The sequence below is a fragment of the Chiloscyllium punctatum genome, chromosome 11, assembly GCF_047496795.1.
Source record: "Chiloscyllium punctatum isolate Juve2018m chromosome 11, sChiPun1.3, whole genome shotgun sequence".
NCBI lineage: Eukaryota > Metazoa > Chordata > Chondrichthyes > Orectolobiformes > Hemiscylliidae > Chiloscyllium > Chiloscyllium punctatum.
This window is the reverse complement of record NC_092749.1, coordinates 107,711,058-107,735,330: the sequence shown is the minus strand read 5'-3', so window position 1 is coordinate 107,735,330 and position 24,273 is coordinate 107,711,058. Positions and strand designations below refer to the sequence as shown.

The 24,273-nt window shown below is 44.4% G+C and overlaps 3 protein-coding genes across 16 annotated transcripts in view; 1 reads left to right on the top strand and 2 right to left on the bottom strand.

The window, feature by feature from the left end:
• Positions 1–5,532, top strand: part of LOC140483308 (serine/threonine-protein kinase PAK 5-like) — a 203,182-nt gene extending 197,650 nt beyond the window's left edge. For all 14 annotated transcript variants that reach the window (XM_072581495.1, XM_072581488.1, XM_072581483.1 and 11 more), the window contains one exon: positions 4,090–5,532. In XM_072581495.1, the coding sequence (XP_072437596.1) occupies positions 4,090–4,245 (156 nt within the window). In that variant the 3' untranslated portion in view covers positions 4,246–5,532. The remainder of the gene's footprint in view (positions 1–4,089) is intronic.
• Positions 5,533–11,588: 6,056 nt separating this feature from the next.
• Positions 11,589–17,814, bottom strand: lamp5 (lysosomal associated membrane protein family member 5). Its single transcript, XM_072581482.1, has 6 exons — positions 17,640–17,814; positions 16,503–16,675; positions 16,183–16,314; positions 14,408–14,513; positions 12,686–12,874; positions 11,589–12,266 (listed from the first exon to the last, which is right to left on the bottom strand). Exons 1-6 carry the CDS (start codon positions 17,704–17,706, stop codon positions 12,088–12,090), a joined length of 846 nt encoding a protein of 281 aa, XP_072437583.1. The 5' UTR covers positions 17,707–17,814; the 3' UTR covers positions 11,589–12,087.
• A 3,473-nt stretch (positions 17,815–21,287) lies between these two features.
• LOC140483402 (uncharacterized) lies at positions 21,288–23,933 on the bottom strand. The gene has a single exon (XM_072581651.1). It carries the CDS (start codon positions 23,931–23,933, stop codon positions 22,290–22,292), a length of 1,644 nt encoding a protein of 547 aa, XP_072437752.1. The 3' UTR covers positions 21,288–22,289.
• Between the last annotated feature and the right edge of the window lie 340 nt (positions 23,934–24,273).

Sequence of the window (24,273 nt, the reverse complement as noted above, 5' to 3'; positions counted from 1 at the left end):
ATTCCTTTGAATAGATAAGATTGAGTGATGAGCTAATTGAGATTTATGATGATCAAACACATTGGTGGTCTAGATGGGAAGAGTAATTATTTCTGCTGATGGGGTTATCCAGACAAGAAAGCAAAACATTAAAAATAGAATTTGATCAATCAGAGTGATATCAAAAATATATTTGAACTTCCTGAGGAGTTGGTGGATATGGGTAGAATTTGGATAGGTACATGAATAGGAAAAGTTTGGAGGGATGTGGGGCAGGGGCAGGCAGGTGGGACTAGTTTAGTTTGGGATTATGTTCAGAATGCACTGGTTGGACCAAAGGGTCTCTTTCCGTGCTGTATATCTCTAAGACATATAAATATCGCCCACCTAAAAGATGTTGGTGCTGGGGAATCAGTTGGAAGTTTTAATACCAAGATTAGTAAATTTGTATTAGCCAATTGCATTGGGTAGTATGGAAGTAAAATAGACAAATAGAGTGAAGGTACAGATCCACCATGATTTATTTGAATCGCAAAACTGTCTTGAAGGGGCAAATGATCTACTTCTGTTCCTATGATTGCTAAGGAATGTTATCAGTAACGTGTCTGAAGAAAAATAGTAGTAAAGTGGAGTTGAGGATTATCAGAAGTTCTGAAGAAAGATCACACATCATGAAACATTAATTCTGTTTTCTCTCTATAGATCTCCCAGATGTGCTGAGTTTCTCCAGAAATTTCTATTTTTGTTTGTAATTCGACAAGAAAACTGATTCTCTATATATATAATCTATATAAATCTTTGAAGCCTATAATACCACTTCGACATCAAATGATGCTGTTTCTTAAAGTCAAAATTGCATGACACTGCATGTCTTATTAAAAATCAATATTTCTTTTTGATTGAGACCCTAAAGATGCTTCAATTATAATTCATAATGGATGCCCAAATATGATCTTCATTTAGTTTATCAATAGTAGCATGACTGAGACACTGAGAAGAAATTTTAATTGGAATTATGAATGGTGAATACTTCACCTCCTTGTTGAAGGATGATTTAATATTGATGATAACATTTAAATCCCAGCCCTAATGTGTAACACTAATCAGGAAACCTGAGAAGTGGAATTGATTTCTGTACTTAAATTTGCATCATCTGCTTTAACCAGAAGTCAGTCTTGTCCCTAGGCAAAAATGCAAATATTTAACTTTATTTTTAGATTTTTATGCAGGTTAACATGGTCTTAATAACCACGTATATCAGACAATTCCAATTAGAAATGATCAAATGAAAGAAATAAAGTAGAATCAATCAAATAAAAACTATAGGAACAAGTCAGAATGTAGGAATTCTGGTGAGTAACTCACCTCCAGATTTCCCAAAACCTGTCTGCTATTGACAAAACACAAGTCAGGTTTGTGATGGAATACTCCCTGCTTACCTGAATAGAGGTGGCTTCAACAGCACTGAAGTAATTCTACGCTATCCTGGGCTGCTTGTCACCTAGTCCACTACATTAAACATTCATTCCCTCCACCATCAATGCACCATGACTATAATGTGTGCTCCCTACAAGATGCACTACAGCAACTCACCAACCTCCAATCATCTCTCACCTCTCCCACCTTGAAGGACAAGGGTAGCTGATGTATGGGGACACTACCCCCGCTGCAAGTTCTCCTGTAATCTACACACCATTGTGACGTGGACCTACATCTCTGTCCTTTACTGTTACTGGGTCAGAGACCTGGAACTCCCTTAGTATTAGGACCATGTAAAGTACCAACACCAAATAGACTGCAGCAGTTGTAAAATGGGAACTTGCCATCACTCAAGAGCACTGAGGAATGGGGAGTAAATGTTTCCTGAGCCACTGAATGTCCGCATCCCATGAAAGAACAAAAAAAATGTTGATTGCTAGCTTGCATTCTTTACTAGCCTCAGCACTTATTTCTGCAGGTATGGTCAATAGAAATGTACAAAACTTACAAGAAGATAATTAAACTTGTATATCCGAATTCATTTTCTATGTTTAATCATTTCTCATTAGATATCTCAGCCTCTCAGAAAGGCTGAGAATGTGAAGTTAATGGCTTTGTCAAAACCATCAAAGGGAGATGAAGAGATTTACCTTACCTAGAATTCAGCAAGCAATTCTATGTCTAATTTCCAGTGTGTGGCAGTCTGAGTATTTTCACTGTGTCGGACAGTTTTAGTATGCATCGATTATAGTCCCTGCCAAAAATCTGCAATGCAGGTTTAACACCTGAAGAAGGAAAGGCTGTGGATTGTAACCCACAGACTCTGAAACAAAATCTGAGCTTTTAAATATTTTACAAAGGTGTGTTTTGATAAGAGCACTATTTCCACAGGCTGGATGATTTTTGTTTGCTTCTCTTGCCATCGGTAGACAATGCTAATCAAACAAGAGACTCACGTATACAGAGAAGATAAATACTGCAGACCTACAGCAAACCAGAGAGGAGCCATGAGAGAGAAAAGCGCAGAAAAGAAAGATTATTATCCGAAGGCAAATTAGCAGGGGATTAACACGCTTCCCCTCATTCCAGCCACTATTTCCCCTTGCTAACCCTGCCATAATAAATTTGTAATGTGTTTTTAAAAGGCTATTTCTCTTGTGATCCAGGTTGTTTGAAATTCATATGGCACAATGATTCACTGAAGTGAATTACTTGCCCTTGCTATCATAAAGCAGTTTGCAGTTCATGGTATATCACTCCTGTCATTGAAAAGCTTTCATTTACTATAAGAACTCTACAGATGTTTTGGGTATTATCTTTTTTAAAACAAATTCAGCTAACAGGCAAGTGTACAGGTCATAATCAGTCATTACAAATTTCCATATCGCATTAGATTTTTTAAAAATTAAAGAGAAGTTAATCATACTTTGAATCATCCACATGCCTGCTAATACTAGTGAGCACCTTAAACTGAGAAGACCACAATTATTGCACTAGCATTAAAGGAGAGCACCAAAACAGACCCTGATACACATGCATGTCAGAATACTACATTGGCACATGGTGTGGCATAATGCCCTTATAAATCAATATACCTGTCAACCTGTTATGAATAATGCCTCTGGCATTTTAACATTAATATTCAACAACAAAAGTACATATATTTTGTTACGAGTTACACACTTGAAGGCATCCATCTCTTAGATATTGCGAATATCTTTTTTTCAAAATCAATATTAGGACTGCTTCCCTGCCGAGAAGGCTAAGAGGAGATTTGATAGAGGTATTCAAAGTCCTAAGGGGTCTGAGTAGAGTAAGTAGGGAGAAAATATTCTCACTTGGGCTCAGATATGAAGTTGGAAAAGAAACAAAAGTTATGTGGGGAAATAAAACCTTTATCACATCATTAATGGCTAAGTTCCAGAATTCACTGCCTCGTTCAATCAAGGCATTCAAAAGTGAATTTGACTCTGCTCTGAAAATCGACAATGTTCAGTGTTACCTGGTAGAGATCGGGGAATGGCGAGGTGAATCATTATTTAGAGAACTAATGCAAGCTCATAGGGCCGAATGGTCGTCTCCAGTTCTGTAACAATTCAATGATCCTGTGAAATATGTTGATTCCCTAACACTACAAGTGTGCATCACTGGTATATAAATACAGATGGTTCTGATATAACGTGTTAGTCCCGAATTATGCCACACGATGCCCCAATATATTATTCTACCATGCATGTGCGATCTCACGTTAAGAAAGTCACGCAATAGACGCGTCATTTAAACGAAGGGGGCCGGAATCGTGTTATAGCCAATACAGGTAAGGAAAGTTTGTATTCTTCAAAAAAACTATGTAAACTCTTCAATCGCATTAAAGCCAATTCACATTGAAGAAATGTATGTTATGGCATAGCCAAGTGTAATAAAATTTGTACATGGGTGTATTAGATGAAAGAGGATATTTTTTTTTATTTCTAATCTTTGTACAATGAAATAATAAAATTGTGGCATTTGTGAATAAAAGTAAATGTTAAAATTTAAATTAATTTTAAATCTGAGCAAGTTAAATGTGTTTGAGTCAAAGTAACTGAGAAAATTCTACATTTGACACTTTTTTTTCCTGGTCTGTTTTAGGCGTCATCTGTGCTACGAGGCTTCCTGGACTTGATGTTAGTGAGAGATCCTTTACAAAGAGCATCTGCGCAAGAATTATTAAAGCATCCATTCCTCAAGCTGTCCGGACCCCCATCCTGTATTGTACCTCTTATGAGACAATACAGATATCGATGAAGGGAGAGGAATTCAGCTGCACCTCCTGACACAGCAATGAAATGAGAATTAAAGATTAGTTAATAGCACCAGAAAATGTGAATGAAGAAGATTGAAGGATATTACAATGATAACAGGTTATGATCGTTCTTGAAACTGTTGGTCAGAGATATACAAAGCAAAATAAAGGAATCAATGACGTGTAATCCTCCAGTTCCCTGAGCTGCTGGTTTACCAATTCAGGTGCACAGTGCCGCAGTATAATCAATCAGGCAGTCAGGAGTTGTGTTCTCGTGATGTGACTTGGCTGGTGACTTCAAGTAGTACCTTCTGGAGCTTAGTTTCCTCAGGAGGTCAGTTTGTATGTCTTTCAAAATGTACAGGGGATGGAATTCATATAAGCTTTAAAGACTCTGACATTGTAACAGATTTCAGCACATTCAGAACTTTCCCGCAGGGTCCTGCTCAGTGAATTGTGTGGAATTTGTATTTCTATAAAATAGTGACTTTTTTTCCTTTGGTGAGCACTTTTTCCACACTTAGATGTGCAATGTATTTTGGATTGGATTTGTATCTTACCTACATTTTTTTTTCTGATAAACTAACAGTGTTTTGTGGTGAAGTAACTGTTGTGATAGCAATCAGTATTAAGAATTTTTCAGGGAAATTAACAAGACCTTTACATGGGTGGGGGTTAGTCACTTTGTAGGAGCAAATGGTTTGAGTTGCAGATATTAACAAACTTGTTCCAAATTTATGTACTGAAACATTTTGTTTCTGACTTAAGGCACTATACTGAACACTAAAGAACTTGTTCATTTTGATAAATTAACACTGTTTTTCTTGACCATGTTACTTTATCATTTTTTTAAAAATATTTTTGCTGCTGTCTACTCGTCAGTGTTTATAACATTAAATTAAATGTGTGTTTGTTAAATGTGGTTGCATGTTTAACAGTCATGCAAAGTTTGATGGATACCTAGTGAGCTGTATTGCTGCGTAAAGTGAAATGTGCGTGCCTCTGCAGAGGAAATAAATGATCCTGGTTATTTATTAAATGCCTTTATTTTGTCTCAACATTCACAAAACACCAATAGTAAAATACTTAAGTTTGCTGTCACAATGTATGTTCCTCACTAGTCTTTTGATCAAATGTTAGCTTACTGCAGTGTGTTGAAATGTTCTGGTTGTCCTTCCTGTCAATTTCACCATTAACTAGAAAATCAATGCACTATCAGGAAAGTAAACAATAAGGAATGAATATTATGAAGGTCCATGAAATCAAATTCACAGCAAGTTCTGTTCACACATTAGCCCCGCATGTGCTGACATACACTGGCATCTGCTTAAGCAATGCTTTTAAATATAACATTTGCTCCCTCATTTTCTAATCCTTCCATGGCTTCACACTTCTCCATCTCTGTAATCTTGACTAGCCTTCCAACTTTCTGAGGTAACTGTGTCGAACACTTCTCCAGTTCTTCCGTCTTGAGCATGCTACAGTTTTATTGCTTCATCCTTGGAGGACATGCCTTCAGCTCTCCAGGCCCTAAGCTCTGGAATTCCCTTCCTCAATCTCTCTGCCTGTCGACCACTCTTCCCTCTGTAAAGATGTTTATTAAACCTTCCCATTTGACCAATTTGCCATAATATCTCCTGATGTGACTTATAGCTTTCTCATAGTCCTGTAAATTGTCATTAAGTGTGCTACATCAAAGGTACGGGGGCCACAGTTTAGGGATAAAGGGATAGCAGATTTAAAATCAAAATGAGGAGAAATTACTTCTCTCAAAGGCTCATGAATCGGTGGTATTCATTCACCCAGTGTGCAGTGGATACTGGGTCATTTAGTAAATTAAAGAAGGCAATAGAGTTTTAATTGGTTAAGGGCTAAAAGGATTATGGGGAGTCGGCAAGACAGTAGTGATGAGGCCAAGAGATCAATCATTATTATATCAAATGGCAGAGCAGGTTGTGACTTGCCTACTCTTGCTCCCAGTTCTTAGAAATAAGTGTTGGAATGAAGCACACAATTGCTGGACCAGTTTAATTGATACAAGAAATACGCATTGTAACATGTATTCATAGAGTCACAGAGCTTTACAACATGGAAATAAGACCTTTCGGTCCAATTCATCCATGCCAACTGGAGAGCCTGAATAAATCTAGTCCCATTTGCCGGTATTTCACCAATATCCCTCTAAACACTCCAATTCATGCACCCATCCAAATGCCTTTCAAATGTTGTAATTGTACCAGCCTCCACCACTTCCTATGGCAGCTCATTCCATACACGTACCATCCTCTGTGTGAAAACGTTGCTCCTTAGATCCCTTTTAAATCTTTTCCCTCTCACCTTGAAACTATGTCTCTAGTTTTGGATCCCCCCCCCCCCCCACCCCATCCCAGGGAAAATACCTTATCTATTGACTTTATCCACCTGATTTCATTTTTGTTTTATATCCCTACTTTGCCCACAATGCCACTTTTGCACAAAACATTTTTTTCATCAGTCCAATGAATATAAGATATTCTGTATTCGTGAGCAAATTTCAAGGAAGTGCCGAAATGACTAATTTGTCCTGCTATCTAGTATAGCATCGGACAGCTGACTAAAAACATTTCATAGCCGATTATTACTTCTGAAGTGTGCTCATGGTTGCAATGTAGGAGAAAGGCATGGTTCTTTTTGTGGGCAACTGGACTCACTGTCAATCATTTAGAAGAAAGTTGCTGATGTTTCAAAGATGATGCCCATGTTTTCATTACACATATTTTTGACCTACACAGACCATCTGATTGGATTCAGGCAGAAAGAGTTTCCTAACACTTATTATATTTTGGCATATTGGCAAATTATCAAACTGGTATGACTAAAGTTATTCACTCCACCCCACACCCCCCCCCCCCCTCCCCCAGTTCCACTTAATTCTATTGCCCCTCCATTACTCAGGCTCTTTGTCACAAGTGAAATAGCACAACTCTCCTCAGTACAACACAAGCATTGACTTTGGAAATTATTAATCTATCCTTTGCTTCCTATAGATTTTGTCAATTCTGTAAGTGCTGTAATGGCTTCTAGTTTGAAGGATTTGCTTTCCAGTGTCTGACTGATCCAGCAGAGATGTCTCAATCCTAGGTGGATAATTTGGTTAGCCTCCTGGTTGCGTTGGAGCAGGCCCGGAGCAAGGACTTCTAGTTAATCGCAAGGAGGCTGTGGAGTCAGGGACTCCTGGTTGCAGTTCCAGTGTTGGTTCAGCATGGGGGTCCAGTGCCAAAGAAATGGTGGCAAAGTCTGGTGACTGCTATATTCATGTGTCCGGCAACAACAAGGCAGTGGAGGACTCTTTCAGTTGCTAGAGATTGGGTGCCAGTATGGACTGGGTTGGACAGTTTACCTGGAGAAAGTGAGAACTGCAGATGTTGGACATCAGAGTCGAGAGTGTGGTGCTGTAAAAGCACAGCAGGTCAGGCAGCATCCAAGGAGCAGGAGAATCGATGTCTCAGGCAAGAGCCTTTCATCAGGATGCTATTGCCCAAGATATCGACCTCCTGCTCCTTGGATGCTGCCTGACCTGCTGTGATTTTCCAGCACAATACTCTGGACTGTTTGCTTCTCTCTGTTCCTCATTTATTCCAAGGATATGAAGTGTAGGGCTTTTTATTTCTGTATTTTTCTCTTTTTTCCCGAACAAATTTGCACTTAAAAATCCGTACCTGTGTACCGAAGACAGTGCCTTATGTGGTGACAACAACTTTTTATTTGAGTACATGTGACAATAAAGCTAATTCAATTCAATTCAATTCATTGAGCTCTGGCTGAATTATGTTGTTCAGAGATGGTGCACAATTCAAAACACTCTTGTGACTTCAGGGGACTACTTTTCAGTAAGGGATGGAGCTGCTGTTATTTAGAATGCATGATTCTAAAGTGCATTTGAGTGTAAGTAAAAGTAAGTAAGTAATTTACAAGTCAAGGGGAGGTGGCAAGAAATATTTAAAAGGTATTGGTATTGCTTTTGGCTTCATTTTGCAGAGTAACATGAAAAAGAGGATTAAACAGGCAATCTCAAAATCTTAACCTGCATTTTCCCCTCAGATGGTTAAATATAATATTGTGATATCTGTTACTCATTGAACCATGTTAGATTGCTGTCAGATAATGTGCTCCAATGCTCAATTTACCTTCTGAGCCCTCCAATCTGTTCCTGCAATGTTTGTGCAGAGATGTTAAGAACAAGGTTGAGTGCAGAATACATATTCAAAAAAAATGTGTTTGAACCACTGTCTTGTCTCAAGGATGCCAAAGCAGGGGCATAGTAATATCTGTAGGAGATATTTATGGATGAGTTGATGGGCAGATTGTGAATAAAACAAGGCACTGTCTTCAAATCACCACTCCTGAGTATAACCACTATAAACTGTATCTCTCCACCTTCAGGAATCTCATGCAAAATATAGTTGTAGGTAAAAATATCATGTCATCAGAAAGCAATGATGAACTACTTATCCCTGCAGAGTGCTAACCTAAGGATTCCTAATGCTTCAAAAAAAAAGGTTATCCATAAGAATGTATGGACCTCTCTTAAGCAACAGAACAAATTTATTCTAGGGAGCATTCTACTCCAGCATAAACATTTTGAAAAGAATCTGTTGTATCATAAAATGATAGAATGGGTAGTATATGGGGAATTTAATCTCATTCTGTGATCCACTATTATCACAGGGTAGACAAGCAGCTGAGTTAATGACAACATTAGTTACTTTTGGCTACTGATCAAGGTGAAATGAAAAGTAAGATTTCTTTTTTTAAAAAAAAGCTTAAAATAAAGAAATTCATTCAGCAAACATTTGTTTTCAGAATTAGTTGTGGGATGAATATGCGGTCACTCATCTTTGTTACATCCACCAATCATGTTTATTTTTAATAATGTGCTTTATCTACTTTTTAAAAATAAAGTTGCCCTCTTTATCAAAGATAGCTGTAACATCAATAAAATTGTGAATCTACTAAAAGATATCGGTTACTAATACAAATCTCATAAGATTGGTAGAACAATGTTGATCGTGGCTTGAGATCATAACAACATTGATAAAGAATAAAATTGACAAGGTGCTATGCACCCTCAGTGTTTAAAAAAAACATACACTTTTCAAACTGAGGCAAAAGCTGATATACTTTCTACTAGTTAAAGTACTAATTGTGTCCTAGTTGTATTCCTCATATGTCAATTCCTCACAGAAACGTTTCAACTACCTGGAAGAAATCTGACTTACCTAAGATTGTAATTTAAGTGTTTTTACCTAGAGGAGCAAACCAAAAATGCTTCTGAATTAATTATGAGACTAGGCCACATTCTCATAAGAGCTAATTGAAAATGCTCAAACAAAAATGGAACAGTTTTTATAGCCTGCCTTATGGGGGAAAGTTGCTGATATAATTGTTTATTTCATTGTGTAACAAAATAATAAAACAAAGTAAATTTTAACTTACGATTCAGTTTTTCCCCATCTGTTTATTCTTTAACTTAAAAATATGTTTTTTTAAAATTAACATTAAACTAAATCTAAAGCAGTATTTTGAAGACAATGGATTCATAGCTGTGGTCAGGTATTGAGTCTTACCACACAGACATTGGGGGAAATGTCCTCCCAGCTAAAACAGAAGCAGAAATGTAAGGAACAGAGAGGGGAAGGAGCCGACAGTTCAACGCAAGGAGTAGAATATAACTCAGCTGGGACAGAATTAATTCAGAAACAGACCCTTCGGCCCAACAAGTCCAAGAGTATCCCACCCAAACCTGTTCCCATGACATTTACCCCTGATGAATGCACATAACCTGAACACTATGCGCAATTCACCTAAACTGCAAGGGTTTGGATTGTATGAGGAAACTCGCGCAGAGACGGGGAGATTGTGCAAACTCCCCCACAGCCAATCGCCCGAGTGTGGCATCGAACCGGATTTCTTGGTGCTGTGAGGCAGCAGTGCTAACCACTGAGCCATCGTGTTGCCCAAATCCCAACTGCTCCTGAGGTGTGTTATAATATGTCCAAACGGGTTTATTAAAGTAACTTTCGGTGACATGGACTGTTTGCCCTTGGGGAGAGGAAGCAGAACAAAACTGGCAACAAACTGATTGATAATTCCCAGTCAATAACCTTCCTTGAATGTAATTAACTCTCGAAGCAGCATATTTTACCCGGCCGGCTGTGCTTCAAATATGCAAAGGATTTAGCAACTAAATCTGAGTACACAACTCTTGTGGACTTAGCTCAGTCTTTTTGCCAGAGGAATTAGCCTCTCCATAACTGGAATACAGAACATCGGAAACGTATACGAGTGGTACGTCCCAATGGCTGTTTTAAAGCATCCTATCAAACAAAAAAAAATTGCCCGTGTATTGTGAAGCGAGCCTTACTCGCTCCACTGCTAATCACTTCCTCCAGAGCAAACAGCAGTTCAATGATGGAGGTGGGAAAGCGGGGAAAACATGTTCTTTATATTTGTAAACACAACACAAGAGCCACAACTCCATCTCCCTGTTGTAAACTGAGGGGAGTAAATGAGCCCAAATTGGTCAGATACTGTCACCAAGAACTAAGTTCCTCTTCATTCAATTCTCCATGTAACAAAGAAGCAAGCATGAACTCCCTGTCTGTCTTTCTAACGAAGCAGGGGTGAAGAGGAAGGGCGCTCCGTGAATAGCAAGGCGATTGGAGGGCACCCAAAGCATGCTAGAGAGATGACCTGTATGTTTGCAGGATACAAATTAATGTACATTTGAGGTACATTTGGATCCTTTACACTCCTCCCATTCATAGAGTCATAGAGATGTCCAGTACGGAAGCAGACCCTTCAATCCAACTCAACATGCCGACCAGATATTCTATATCAATGTAATCCCATTTGCCAGTATTTGGCCCACATCCCTCTCAACCCTTCCTATTCATCTACCCATCCAGATGCCTTTTAAATGTTGTAATCGTACCAGCCTCCACCACCCCCTTAAAAAAATCAGAAATAATGCAGTGTGCCCCTTTGTATTCCTCCCACATTCGGGAGGTAATCGTTTTGCCTGACAGCGACTGGATTTCAGGGACCTGCCGAGAGAGTTTCTGCCAAAAATCGCTGAAACTTCCTGCGCTCGGTTTATCAAATGTCCAAACAAAATACGGAAAAGGACAATGGGTTTTCAAACGGAGGGTGGGGGGGGGGGGGGGGGGGTGGAACGGCGGGTATGAAAGATTGTGACTGCTTCTGTTTGACCTGACCTCAATATTGCTCCGAGTGCATCCTGAAAGAAAAACAAGACTCGAATCAAGCTCAAGATTGAGAACCAAGCCACAGGGACGCCGAAAGATTTCCTTTTAAAAGTGACTGATTTATTTCTTGCGTTCAGGACTGAGCCCCAAACAGCTCGGCTGAGAATTTGTACAAATTCGCGTTTGTTCTTTTTTTCAATTCATGCACCAACCCCTTGCCCCGTGTACATTTTAAGCCAAAAAAAAAAGCGTTTGAAGGAACCAAATCGAGCTGAACCTTCTCGACATAATTGCAGCGATGCAGGTTTCCAATATACTATACAAGGTGGCGTTTACACTAATTCCGTAATCTTTGCAGTCAGTTTAATCGCTTTAAATGTGTCGGTTGTGCATTGGCAGTGGCGGGACTCCAATTTTTTTAGAGCATTCCACATTCTATTCCACTGTTTAAATGAAGAAGCGTGCAGTGAGAATATATACAGCGAGAATTCAGGGCGTTGCTATTTACAGTTGTGCTATAGAGGTTCTGAAAGCGTCACATACAACTCTCCTAGTGGCTCTCCACAGAACATATGTACCGCTCTATATCGTCTCTCTTTACATGTGTTTGTACTCCGACCTGTCCCTGGGGATCTGCACTTGACTGGGGGCCGTCAGCTTGTGGTGGATGTGATAGACAGACAGGATGACCACGATGAGGAGTCCCAGGGTCAGCCCCAGTATAAGGGGCAGAGTCTCTTCCAGCTGTTCCTGTTGATCCACCACACACTTGGAAGCTGCAGAGGAGAGACGATGGGGATGAACGCATGAATACTACAAAGATAGACTCTTTCAAAACAAAATCAGTTCAAGAAAAAAAAAGTCTAACCGTGAGGCTTGAGACCGGTATAGTATTCGGGTCATTCTACATACAATAACAAAACGTGGGTCAGAAAGTATGTAATTGTTTCCCACTTCAATTTCTTGAATTCTAATTTCAAATCAATGTTTATCTTGCTGTTGTGCACTTGAAGAAGGGTGATAGCCGAAACGTCGACTTCTCCACCTCCTGATGCTGCTTGGCTTGCTGTGTTCTCCCAGTCTCTAAATTAGTGTGATTTCCCAGCCATCCACGTAACTGCCACCCCTCCCACCTCATGTAGAGAAACAATAAAATACAGTGCCCCCCCCCCCCCCCCCCCCACCGCCTTTCTACCTTCGCTAAAGATGAAGTCTCGCTTGAGACCGAACGGTTGGATGTGGATCTGAGACAGCAGGATAGCCACCACCTTCTGGTGGTCACTGGAGATGACAGAGATGGTTTCCTGCGCCTCACACTTGTAAGACTTGCCCAGAGGAGTCACAAAGAGGGACAGACGGCGAGAACTGGCGGTGTGCTTCCCGGCTGCAGAGAGAAAGTCCTTGCTCAGACACCAAACCAAGAATAAAAATGCTACAGAGCTCCTGCAAATAACTGACCAGAGAGCATGCAACCTGAGATAGACTGGACCGTCCGATATGTACAAATCCAAGATCAAACCGCAGCTCGGCAGTGAGTGTGGGCAACACTAGCAGGGTACATCAGGACGAAGAAAAATCTCAATACTTGGGATGCACCGACGCACTAAAACAAACAGACTCCGGAAATCTGAAACAAATCTAGAACTTGCTGGAGAAACTTAGCAGGTCCGTGGAGACACAAACAGAATTCATCGCAGGACTCAAAATTAGATTAGGTTAGATTCCTTTCAGTATCGAAACAGGCCCTTCGGCCCAACAAGCCCATTCCGACCCTCCGAAGAGCAATCCGCTCAGACCCATTCCCCTACATATACCCCTGACTAATGCACCTAATACTACGGGCAATTTAGAACAGCCAATCCCCCTAACTCGAACATCTATGGACGGTGGGAGGAAACCCATGCAGACACTGGCAGAATGTGCAAACTCTACACAGACACCCGAGGCTAGAATCGTACCCGGGTTCCTGGTGCTGTGAGCCACCGTGCCATCCCAAGTTATCTCTCTCTCTCTCTCTCCCTCCAGTTCCTGTCGAGCTTCTCCAGCCCTCTCCGTGCACTGTGTCAGTGTGACTTCAGTCTAACTATTCATTTCTCCCTGGCCATACGCACCTATCAATCCCCCTCGGACTGCAAGGGTTGAAGAAAGCTGCTCGCCACCGCCTCCTGCAGGGCGGTTAGAGATGAGCATGACATATGCGCCCAGCCTACGGGCTCGAACGAATAAATTAAAAAAAGAACGAACACCCTTAAACGGTAGATTTTCAAACACAAAAAGGCGGCATTAATGTCACAACCTTGATCCCTTTCCAAAAAACTCGGGTTATATAGAGTTCCATGAATGATTCCCAGAACGCTGCACGGTGAGGCTCGTTAACTTCATTGGGGGGGTAAGATATTAGGAAACGCAGAACGGGGATCCAGCTAAGATCACAAACACAAAACCAGAACAACCGGGGCATTTTACATGTAACCTCCCGCCACACTGCAGTGACCCCACCAAAGTTTGATAGACCACCGGCTCGGGTCTTTTTGCCAAAATATTACGACGGCCCGTTCAGTTGTCAGATCCTGTCGGGGCCTCAAAGTGAACAGAAACAATTTCCTATAAAAGTCGAAAATGCGCCTTTTTTTGCAACTGTAGGGAAAATCTGAGAAACGTCAGCATTTCAGTGTTTTGCTTTGTTTTTCTTTATCTGTACAAAACCGATTTAGAATATTTGCATGTACTTAAAGATGAATAAAGTATATTTTTGAAAATAAAAACGTCCACTGTTGGCTACCAAATCGTCTCGCTTGATTCGCTGAGACCGTGCATCTGAAGGCGTGAACCCCAGGGGAGGGAAAAAAAATGATTCGGGCCGGATTTGCATTGGCGTAGCGCCGAGTCCGTTCGGGATTCTCACTGGAGAACTCACCATTGGCCGCGTCCTTAAAGTGAGCGGTATCAGACGAATCGTAAACGAACTGCATCTTGCTGATCTTCCAGTAACTGTCTTGCCTCGTCGAAACGTTGCGGATTTCCTGTTGAAAAGTTCAGCAACATCCATCATCAGATTGTAACCAAAGACATGACATTCTTCGAAGACGCCGCCCTATTCCACAGAACCCAACACGAACAACTTGACCTCAAACTGGTTTCCCATTTGGAGACTGGCGTACTTTCAAGTGTATTTAACACTTGGGTCTCCCTTATTGATGTTTGAGATGGCGAGAGAGAGAGAGAGAGAGAACAGCGATTGGCCAACCTCAGATATACAGAATGCAACCGATACTGGAGAGGAACATGCTGGAAATATTCCACACGTTTGGCAGCGTCTGTGTGGGGTCGGGGAGCGGGTGGCTAACGTTTCAAAATCTGCGACTTCTCATCAGAACTGGGAACAGGAGACCATCCCTAGACCAAGCAGTTGACAGTTTTGCAGAGCTAACACCGAGTCCAACAATTTCAGGCAGTGAACCGTGTCACATTCCTCACCCATTCCCCGACAAACACAACACTCCATTTGTTTCCCATTGCAGTAAAATGAAAACAAACTAAGGAAGCGGGAAATCTCAACCAAACAAACAAAAAAAACCCCAAAGAACAGAAATTGTTTTCAGCAGAAACAAAAAACAGAAATTGTTGGAAAAGCTCAGCAGGTCTGGCTGCATGTGCGGAGAGAAATCAAGAGTTAAGGTTTGCGTTCTGAAGAAGGGTCACTGGACCCGAAACGTTAACTCCTGATTTCTCTCCTCACTGAAATTAGGAGTTAACGTTTCGGGTCCAGTGACCCTTCCTCAGAACGCAAACCTTAACTCTTGATCTCTCTCCGCACATGCAGCCAGACCGGCTGAGCTTTTCCAACAATTTCTGTTTTTTGTTTCTGATCCGGGGTTCTTTCGGGTTTTTTTTTCAGCATCTCTAGCAGCATCTTTAAGAACCAAGCAGGGCTCGCTGGACTCGAAACGTTAACTCTGTTTTATCTCTGCTGGGTTTCTCCAGCAATTTCTGTTCGCGTTCTGTTTGTTTTTGATTCTTGACCGTTGTTTCCTGTTGCCAGTCTGCAGCAACTTTCGTTTGCTCCCAACTCTTGTTTGCTTTTGGCGCTGGAATGGGGATGGAGGCATAACTTTTCTGTCACCCAGGATTCCTGGTGGAGGGTCTTTGCCCGAAACGTTGATTCTCCTGCCCCTCAGATGCTGCCTGACCTGCTGTGCTTTTCCAGCACCACTCTAAAATCTTTTCTGTCGCCCAGTCTGCCCCGTCAGAACTGCAAACCAAAAAAGTGCTGGAGATCACAGGCAGTACCCATGGAGGAGAAGTCCGAGGTTACACGATTCTTCATCAGAATCGTGAAGTCTGGAGGGGGCAGCATTTATGCAAACTCTACTTTTGTCCTTGTCTCTCGGTCAAAACTAATCCAATTCCTACTTTTGATGAAAGGTTACAGACCCTTAAACAATAACACTGTCTCTTTCCCTCTCTCTCTCTCACACACACACACACACAGATTCTCTGCTTTTTCTCTCTTCGTGTGGACAAACTTCAAATTGGATATCTCTCCCCAGCTTCAGATAAAACTTTGCTGCTTACAGAGACCCACTAAGCGTCTCAGGCAATTTCTTTTTGTTGTTTTAGATATTCGATTTTTTAATCCCTCCCAGCGCGCCGTGGAGGGGGGTCGGGGGGGGGGGGGGTTTGAGTTTTTACCTTCACAAAAAAGAGCTTAAAACTGTAGGCGTCGTCCAGCCAAGAAATCTGCAGTTCAGATTCGTTATTTCCGCATTTTCCCCTCACGCCTGCTCCACGTGGAATCGAGATGTCAGCTTGTTCTGTAATGAGCTAGGGCCAAAAAGATCAAAAAAGTTGTGGGCGTGTGAGTGCACCGAGTAATTCGTTGCAAAAAGTGAACTAAATCAGTTCGAGATACAACAGATTTTAAAACAATTTGGTTTTGACCGCAAAAATTGAAGGGTTTTTATTTCGCGTGTTAATTTCAAGGAGGGAGCTATGTGTAAACGTTGTCTTACATCCACATAGTTACTAGCCCTTGCGTCGTAGGCGATGTTAAATTTTGCTGCAAATTCTGCCATCAGACACGTTGTTCCGTTCTCCCGAACCACAAAAATGTCTTTGTAAGGATCAGTGGAAAGTCCTGAGAGGTTCTCTGTCTCCTGTTCCGCACAGACCCCAGGAAGAACATCTGCAAAGTGACAATATGGCTCACATCTCAAAAGTGTAATCTTTTGCGGAAAAAAAAGCTCGATGGTTTTCTCTCTATCTCAACATTTACAGGCAAATCCGTGATGTGAAAATAAATTAAAATGAACTCAGTCGCAGAAAAGGTAACAGTTACTGTCCACCACCCAACCCCCCCCCCCCCCCACCTCCTCAATACCATGTTACAAAATACACCTGGAATAGTTGCAAAGGGAGATTAACACAAGATTAACTCAAAACAGGGAACAGGTTGGGTTTGCAGTAGAATTGGAACCAGGGAATGGTGTATTCAAATGTCCCGGCTAGTCTTAACAGTTCAATCCCGTGAAGTCAGGTCCAGGGTCGGAAGAACTTATTTCAAATATTTGCCCGAACACCCCAGTCATTTGTTTCTCTGTTTGGTCATTTTCTGAAATAAAAAAATAAATTAAAAAAAACAATTCACTGTCTCTCTAACGACGAATTCTGAACGCTCCGAGGACGGGAGGAGGTTACTTGAGGAATGCAGCACTTTGTCCGAATCAATGAAAATTGAGGGAGGGAAAAAAATGTCAGTGAATTTTCGGAACAGAGCATCTCTCTCGGGTCCCGCTCCTTCTTATTGGATTCACCAGAGAAACATTGACAGCAGCTTGTTTAATGTGATCCCTGACATTAGAAGAAAAAATAAACAGCTGTCAGGTACACAAGGGGTTAACGTGCAAAATTGCGGAAAACGCTTCGTTAGGCAGCTTTCGGAAGATATTCCAACACAACCTTTTCAAAGAGATTCGATCGGGGTGGGTGGGGGTGTAGAGATTATTCTCCACAAATTGGTTTTGGGGCTGGAGTGGCGGCGGGAGTGGGGGGGGGGGATGTAATGTTGAGATCTGCAGCCCCCACTATCACTCCCCTCCCGGACCCCACTCTCCCTCCAATGCAGCAATGCCTCTAGAGGCTGTACTTACTGAGGATGAAGGCGAGCAGATGCAGTGCTGGGCTGAGGTGAGGATGATGCCTCTTGCTTGGTTCCATACTGTACTGGAGATCGGGAATCTGCACTGCTGAGTAAGCGGTTCCTTTGACCGGCGCACAGCAGCTCAGACTGATAACCTGCCCAGGAATGAAGCAGCTCAGATTTCCCCCCCAACAAAAAAAAACCCTCCCCCCCCCCCACCCCCGCCCCCCGGCTGACAGGACTGGGTCTTTTTGTGCTGCCTCCGTGGTCAGCGATGGCTGTCGAATGGATTCTCTCTCCCTCTCTCTCTGTTTGAAATACGCAGAGCAGTGCTGAGGAATCCCAGAGTGAATTCTTTGGTGCAGTGTGACTGTCAGAGAGCAGCGCCTCAGCTTCTGTGGCAGCGGCTTTCCTGAAAGCGTGCAGAGCTCGCTGGGCTCTCTGGCGGAGCTGGGCTCTGTGGCGGAGCTGGGCTCTGTGGCGGAGCTATACTCAGTGGGCTCTCTGGCGGAGCTGTACTCATTGGGCTCTGTGGCGGAGCTGTACTCACTGGGCTCTGTGGTGGAGCTGAACTCACTGGGCTCTGTGGCGGAGCTGTACTCACTAGGCTCTGTGGCAGAGCTGTACTCACTGGGCTCTGTGGTGGAGCTGCGCTCACTGGGCTCTGTGGTGGAGCTGTACTCACTGGGCTCTGTGGCGGAGCTGTACTCACTGGGCTCTGTGGTGGAGCTATACTCAGTGGGCTCTGTGGCGGAGCTGTACTCACTGGGCTCTGCGGCGGAGCTGCACTCACTGGGCTCTGTAGCGGAGTTGTACTCACTGAGCTCTGTAGCGGAGTTGTACTCACTGGGTTCCGTGGCGGAGCTACATTCTGCGATGGAGCTGTACTGTCAGGGCTCTGTGGTGGAGCTCTGCAGGATGGCGGAGCTGTGTTCTTTGAGCTCTGCTTCTCTTGAAATGAGCTGAGCAGCACCTACACATCGCCTGCGGACTCCTGCCTGAGTTGGCAACAAACCCACAGAATCCATCAGACACCTCCAGAGGTATCACGACTCACGGAGATTCATTCTTGGGAAATAAATCTAAATGACACGACTTCACCCAAACCCCAAGAATAGATCTGTAGAAAAGCGGCTCATTAAAAAAAAATCTGTGCTATTAATTCTAATTACCAAACACGTAAAACCTCCGAACCTTTAACAGGGACCTGCAGAGGACGTTTCTTCACTTGGGAGATGTAAAGATGAATCAGACGTCCACTAGAGAAACAGAGTGATCTTTATTGGTTATAAAGGTGATTATTCTTGATCCAACCAACATCTCACAAGTTTACAAATACAGATGCGTGTACGTAGATTTACATGGAAAATAGTGTATAAATCTGTCACCCAACAAATCATCTTTTGAAAAAAAGATGAACTTGTACAATTAGAGTCATAGAGGTATATGACTGCTCCCCAGTACAGAAACAGACCCTTCTACCCAACCAGTCCATGCTGACCATAATCCCAAACTAGAATAATCCCACCTGCCCGCTCCTGGCCGATATCCCTCCAAACCCTTCATGTACTTATCCAAATGACTTTTAAACATTGCAACTGTACTCACATTCATCACTCCCTCAGGAGGGTCGATGGGCTGAGGAGTGGCAGATGGTGTTTAATTTAGATAAATGTGAGGTGCTGCATTTTGGAAAGGCAAATCAGAACAGGTAAGATCCTGGGGAGTGTTGCTGAACAAAGAGATCTTGGATTGCAGATTCATAGTTCCTTGAAAGTAAAGTCACAGGTAGACAGAATTGTGAAGAAGGCATTTGGTATGCTTTCCTTTTTTGGTAGGAGCATTGCATATTAGGAGTTGGGAGGTCATATTGTGGTGTACAGGACATTGGTTAGGCCACTTTTGGAATACTGTGTGCGATTCTGGTCTCCTTCCTATAGGAAGAATGTTGTGAAACTTGAATGAGTTCAGGAAAGATTTATAAGGATGTTGCCAGGGTTGGACGATTTGAGCTATAGGGAGAGGCTGAATAGGCTGGAGCTGTTTTCCATGGAGCGTCAGAGGCTGAGGGGTAGCCTTATAGAGATTTATAATATCATGGCGGGCATGAATAGGGTAGATAGTCAAGGTATTTTCACTGGGGTAGGGAGCCCAGAACTGGAGGGCATAGATTTTGGGTTTAGGTTTAGGCAAAGGGCAACTTTTTCATGCAGAGGGTGGTGCGTGTATGGAATGAGCTGCCAAAGGAAGTGGTGGAGGCTGGTACAATTACAACATTTAAAAGGCATTTGGATGGGTATATGAATAGGAAGGGTTTGGAGGGATATGGGCCAACTGTTGGCAAATGGGACTAGATTAATTTCGGATATCTGGTCGGCGTGGACGAGTTGGACCGAAATGTCTGTTTCCATGTCTACATCTCGATGACTCTATCTACATCTCTATGACTCTAAGTTCATCCGAAAAGTGCATTACCCTATGTGTAAAAAAAGCCACTGTTTTTTCTTTTAAAATTCTATTGCCTCCCAACACCAGCCGCCAGTCCCCAAAAAGCTGCAATAGACAACACAATTAACAACATGTGTAGTTTTAGGACTTACTGGTACCCAGTATTTTGAGTTGTCTTTGAACTTTTGCAATGCAGAGTCTGAGGGTGAGTTTGTAAAACCACGAGGGGCATAGATAAGGTGAACAGTAGAGGTCTTTTTTCTGAGGGAGTCAAAAACTAGAGGACATATTTTTAAGGTGAGAGGACAAAGATTTGGAAGGGTCCTGAGGGGCAACGTTTTCACACAAGAGGGTGATGCGTTTAGGGAATAAACTGAGAGGAAGTGATAGATGCAAATACAGTTAGAACATTTAAACATTTAATTAGAACGTTTAAAAGATATTTCACAGGCACACAAATAGAGAAGGTTTATAGGGATATGGGCCAAACTCAGGAAATACAGCTAATTTAGTTTGGGAAACTTGGATTTGGACCGAAGTATCTTTCCGTGTGGGATGACTCTACGGCATATTTTATACAAGAGAAATTTAGATTAGATTAGATTCTGTACAGTGTTGAAACAGGCCCTTCGGCCCAACAAGTCCACACCGCCCCTCCGAAGAGAAACCCACCCAAGCCCATTCCCCTACCCTATATTTACCCCTGACGAACGTACCCAACACTATGGGCAATTTAGCATGGTCAATTCACCTGACCTGCACATCTTTGGACTGTGGGAGGAAACCGGAGCACCCGGAGGAAACCCACGACAGACACCGGGAGAATGTACAAACTCCACACAGACAGGCGGGAATCGAACCCGGGAACCAGTTATTAAAACGTCTCAAAATCGATATCACATTACGAGTGATCTTAAGCTAAAGACCGTGATGTGGAGGGGCCGGCGTTGGACTGGGGTGGACGGAGTTAAAAATCAAAGTCGAAAAGGGTGGCGCTGGAAAAGCACAGCAGGTCCGAGGAGCAGGAGAATGGACATTCGGGCATAAGCCCTTCGTCAGGAATGTGGGGCGTCTGGCCTAAACATCGACTCTCCTGCTCCTCGGACGCTGCCTGACCCGCTGCGCTTTTCCAGCACCACCCTTTCCCACTCTGACTCTCCAGCATCTGCAGTCCTCACTTTCTCAAATTTAAAAAGCACACGACACCAGGTTATAGTCCAACAGGTTTATTTGAAAGTACAAGCTTTCGGAGTTAAAGACAGCACAGGCAGTAACTTGACCTTATCATTGGCTTCACCTCAGCGTTACCATGACCCCTTCAGTAACTGTACCCCACCCGTTATAAGGCTAACATGAGGGAAATCTCGCGAGCAATTTAATTGACATTCAGATCGTTCGTACAAGCGGAGAGAACGACACAAGGTGCAAAGCGTTACCGAGTACTGAGGAAAAGGCACAGTGTGGCTATGAACACCGGCATCGCGGTCCACTCCTTGGTCCCGTTTTAAGGCCAGTCTGAGGACTCTGTGCAGAGATACACAGCTGACGCACCACTCCACGCAACCAGTTTGAACTCCTGGTCCACGTCTGCACCAAGACTCTCCCTGGATAACACAGTTACTCCAGTGGATATGCGCGTCACGATCGAAGGCGGAAAGTTTGCTGGGTTGAAGGGGTCGGACAAATACAGAAAAAGTGTAGAAGATAAACTCCGGCGCTCTGGGGATGGAAGAGATTGGAAAGCTCTGCCATGGAGCTTAGTGCCAGGCACGTTGGCTTGAACGGTCTTCTTCTGGGCTATAAGATTCCAACAGCCCCAATAAACAGCGATGCAACTACAGCTTAAATCTGGTTAAAGGGTAAACACTCCGGAGTCTTTGCTCAGATAGTCCCTGGCCGTTGCACTCCCCTTGGCACACCGGGAGAACATAAGAGCGAAGCGTTCCTCTCGATCTAACGCCCAGAGGAATTCTGTTCCGCCCTCTCCCCCCGCGGTTGAGCTCACAATCTCCCGGGATGTCCGTTCTCCCTCAGTGTTAAAGAATCTCCACAGTGTAGGAGCAGGCCATTCGTCCCCTTGAGGCTGCACTGACCCTCCCAAGAACATCCCACGCAGACCCCAATCTCCGCGTGGGGTATTTCCCAGGGCTAACCAGCAACATCCCTGGACACTGCGGGGGCAATTTCTTCTGCTTTGTTTCAGCCACCGAACTTAGGATTTGTTTAAGATTGGGAACTCACACTGGACTCCACTGATGCTGTCGATGCTGGGCTTGCTGGAGATCTGTGGGTGATCCTTTCTGATGGGGAAAGTTTCTGATCGGGGCATCCTGTGGGCAACCTCCAAGGTGGTACTGCCCCGCTGCCCGCTGCACTGGTTGAAATTGGGGAAGGTGAAGCGTCTCAAGAGTCTGTTGCCCAGGGCGGTGAAGGTGCCAGAGCGGGTACTGGGCACATCCTTGCCCTTGCCGAAGGCTGGCTGTTTCTCTGGGGGACAGGGACACAGGGTGCTGGTGGGGAGGCTGCACCTCTTCTGGAAGTAACTGGTCAGGCCCCCGGAGTCCCTGCCCTGGGAAGGTCCTGAGCCCCTCTCAGTGGAAGCTGACCCTCCTGGGGTGATCTTGGTCCACACTGCTGCCCACTGCCGCTGGGTGGTGGTTTCATTCTTGACCGGCCGTGGGGAATAAGGGGTCATTGTTCTGAGGGTGCAGATCTCCGAGAAGCTGCTGAGAGGAGGCAGGAGGCTGGTGCAGGGGTCGCTGCCATGCTGGAGGCTGAGGGAGCAGAGCCGAGACCGGGAGGTCTGGGACAAGAGGTGCTCCCTCGCCGGGTCTTCATCTTCATCCTGATCCTCTTCCTCATTGATGGAGACCATGGCATCCTGGCCACTGCTGAAAGGAGCTGCTTTGTCCATGCCCGAGGGGAAGGGAGTCCTGGAGTGACCAGGGGACTGACTGAGGGAATGACCAGAGGAGGGACCGAGGGACTGACTAAGAGAGTCACCAGAGTAGGCAAGGAGGTGATCAAGAGAGTCACCAAGGGGATGACCTGAGGAGTGACCAGTGGAGTGACCAAGGTAATGACCAGGGGAGTGACCAACGTACTGGCCAGGGGAGTGACCAAGGGAGTCACCAGGGGAATGACTATGGGAGTGACCAGGGGGCTGACCAAGGTAATGACCAAGGGAGTGACCAGGGGACTGACCAGTGGAGTGACCAAGGTAATGACCAAGGGAGTGACCAGGGGACTGACCAGGGGACTGACCAAGAGACTGACCAATGGAGTGACCAGCGGGCTGGTCAGGGGGTAGATGGCCTCTCTCCCGCCCGGTCCTGGCCGCTGCCTCCAGCGCTAGGGCACAGTCGCGATGGCCCAGGAGCCTGGCCAATTGTCCGGCGGAGAGTCCCGCCCGGTTGGGCCGCTCGATGTCGAGCCCCAGGCGTTTGAAGGCCCGGAGGAGGAAGGTGATCACGTCTCTGTGGCCGGAGGCGGCGGCGTACATCAGCGGAGTGTTCCCGCGATGGTCAGCCAGCTCCGGGTCAGCGCTGCTCTGCACCAGCAGCTTCACAGCGTCCATCAGGCCGAGTTCACAGGCCAGGCTGAGGGCCGTGCGGCCCGTCCGCTCGCTGCTATCCACCCGGGCTCCCCGCTCCAGCAGCAGCCGCATGAAGCGAGCCCGGGCGGCGGGAGCCGGCAGTAACACCGAGTACATGAGCGGGGTCCGAGCCTCCTGGTCCCGGGTCTCCAGCAGACTCCCGTCCACCGCCTCCAGGAGGAAGCGAGCCAAGTGTACCTGCCCCTTGGAGATGGCATTCAGCAGGGCACAGCCCCCCTGCTCCTCTCTGGCTGCCTCCATGGCGACAGGGTTGGCCAATACCACCCAAACTGAGCTCCCTGACACAGAGACAGGATGCTGCTCATTTATACTCCCTATCCCCCTCCCTCCTTCCCACCCCCTCTTTCTCTCCTCCTTCTCCCCATCCCCTCCTTCCTCTCTTCTCCCATCCCCTCCCACTCCCCATCCTTCCTTCCTCTCTTCCCTCTCCCCACTCCTCCTTCCTCTCCTCCCTCTCCCCACCCCCTCCTTCCTCTCCTCCTTCTCCCCACCCCCATCCTTCCTCTCCTCCCACTTCCCACCCCCTCTTTCCTCTCCTCCTTCTCCCCACCCCCATCCTTCCTCTCCCATCCCCTCCCTC

Coding starts and splice junctions, on each gene's coding strand:
- LOC140483402 (XM_072581651.1), bottom strand. CDS start 23,933: ATGGAGGCAGCCAGAGAGGAGCAGGGGGGCTGTGCCCTGCTGAATGCC.
- lamp5 (XM_072581482.1), bottom strand. CDS start 17,706: ATGGAACCAAGCAAGAGGCATCATCCTCACCTCAGCCCAGCACTGCAT. Junction 16,315..16,502: donor GGGCTAGTAACTATGTGGAT/GTAAGACAACGT, acceptor TTTTGGCCCTAG/CTCATTACAGAACAAGCTGA. Junction 12,875..14,407: donor CTTTAAGGACGCGGCCAATG/GTGAGTTCTCCA, acceptor TTCTCTCTGCAG/CCGGGAAGCACACCGCCAGT.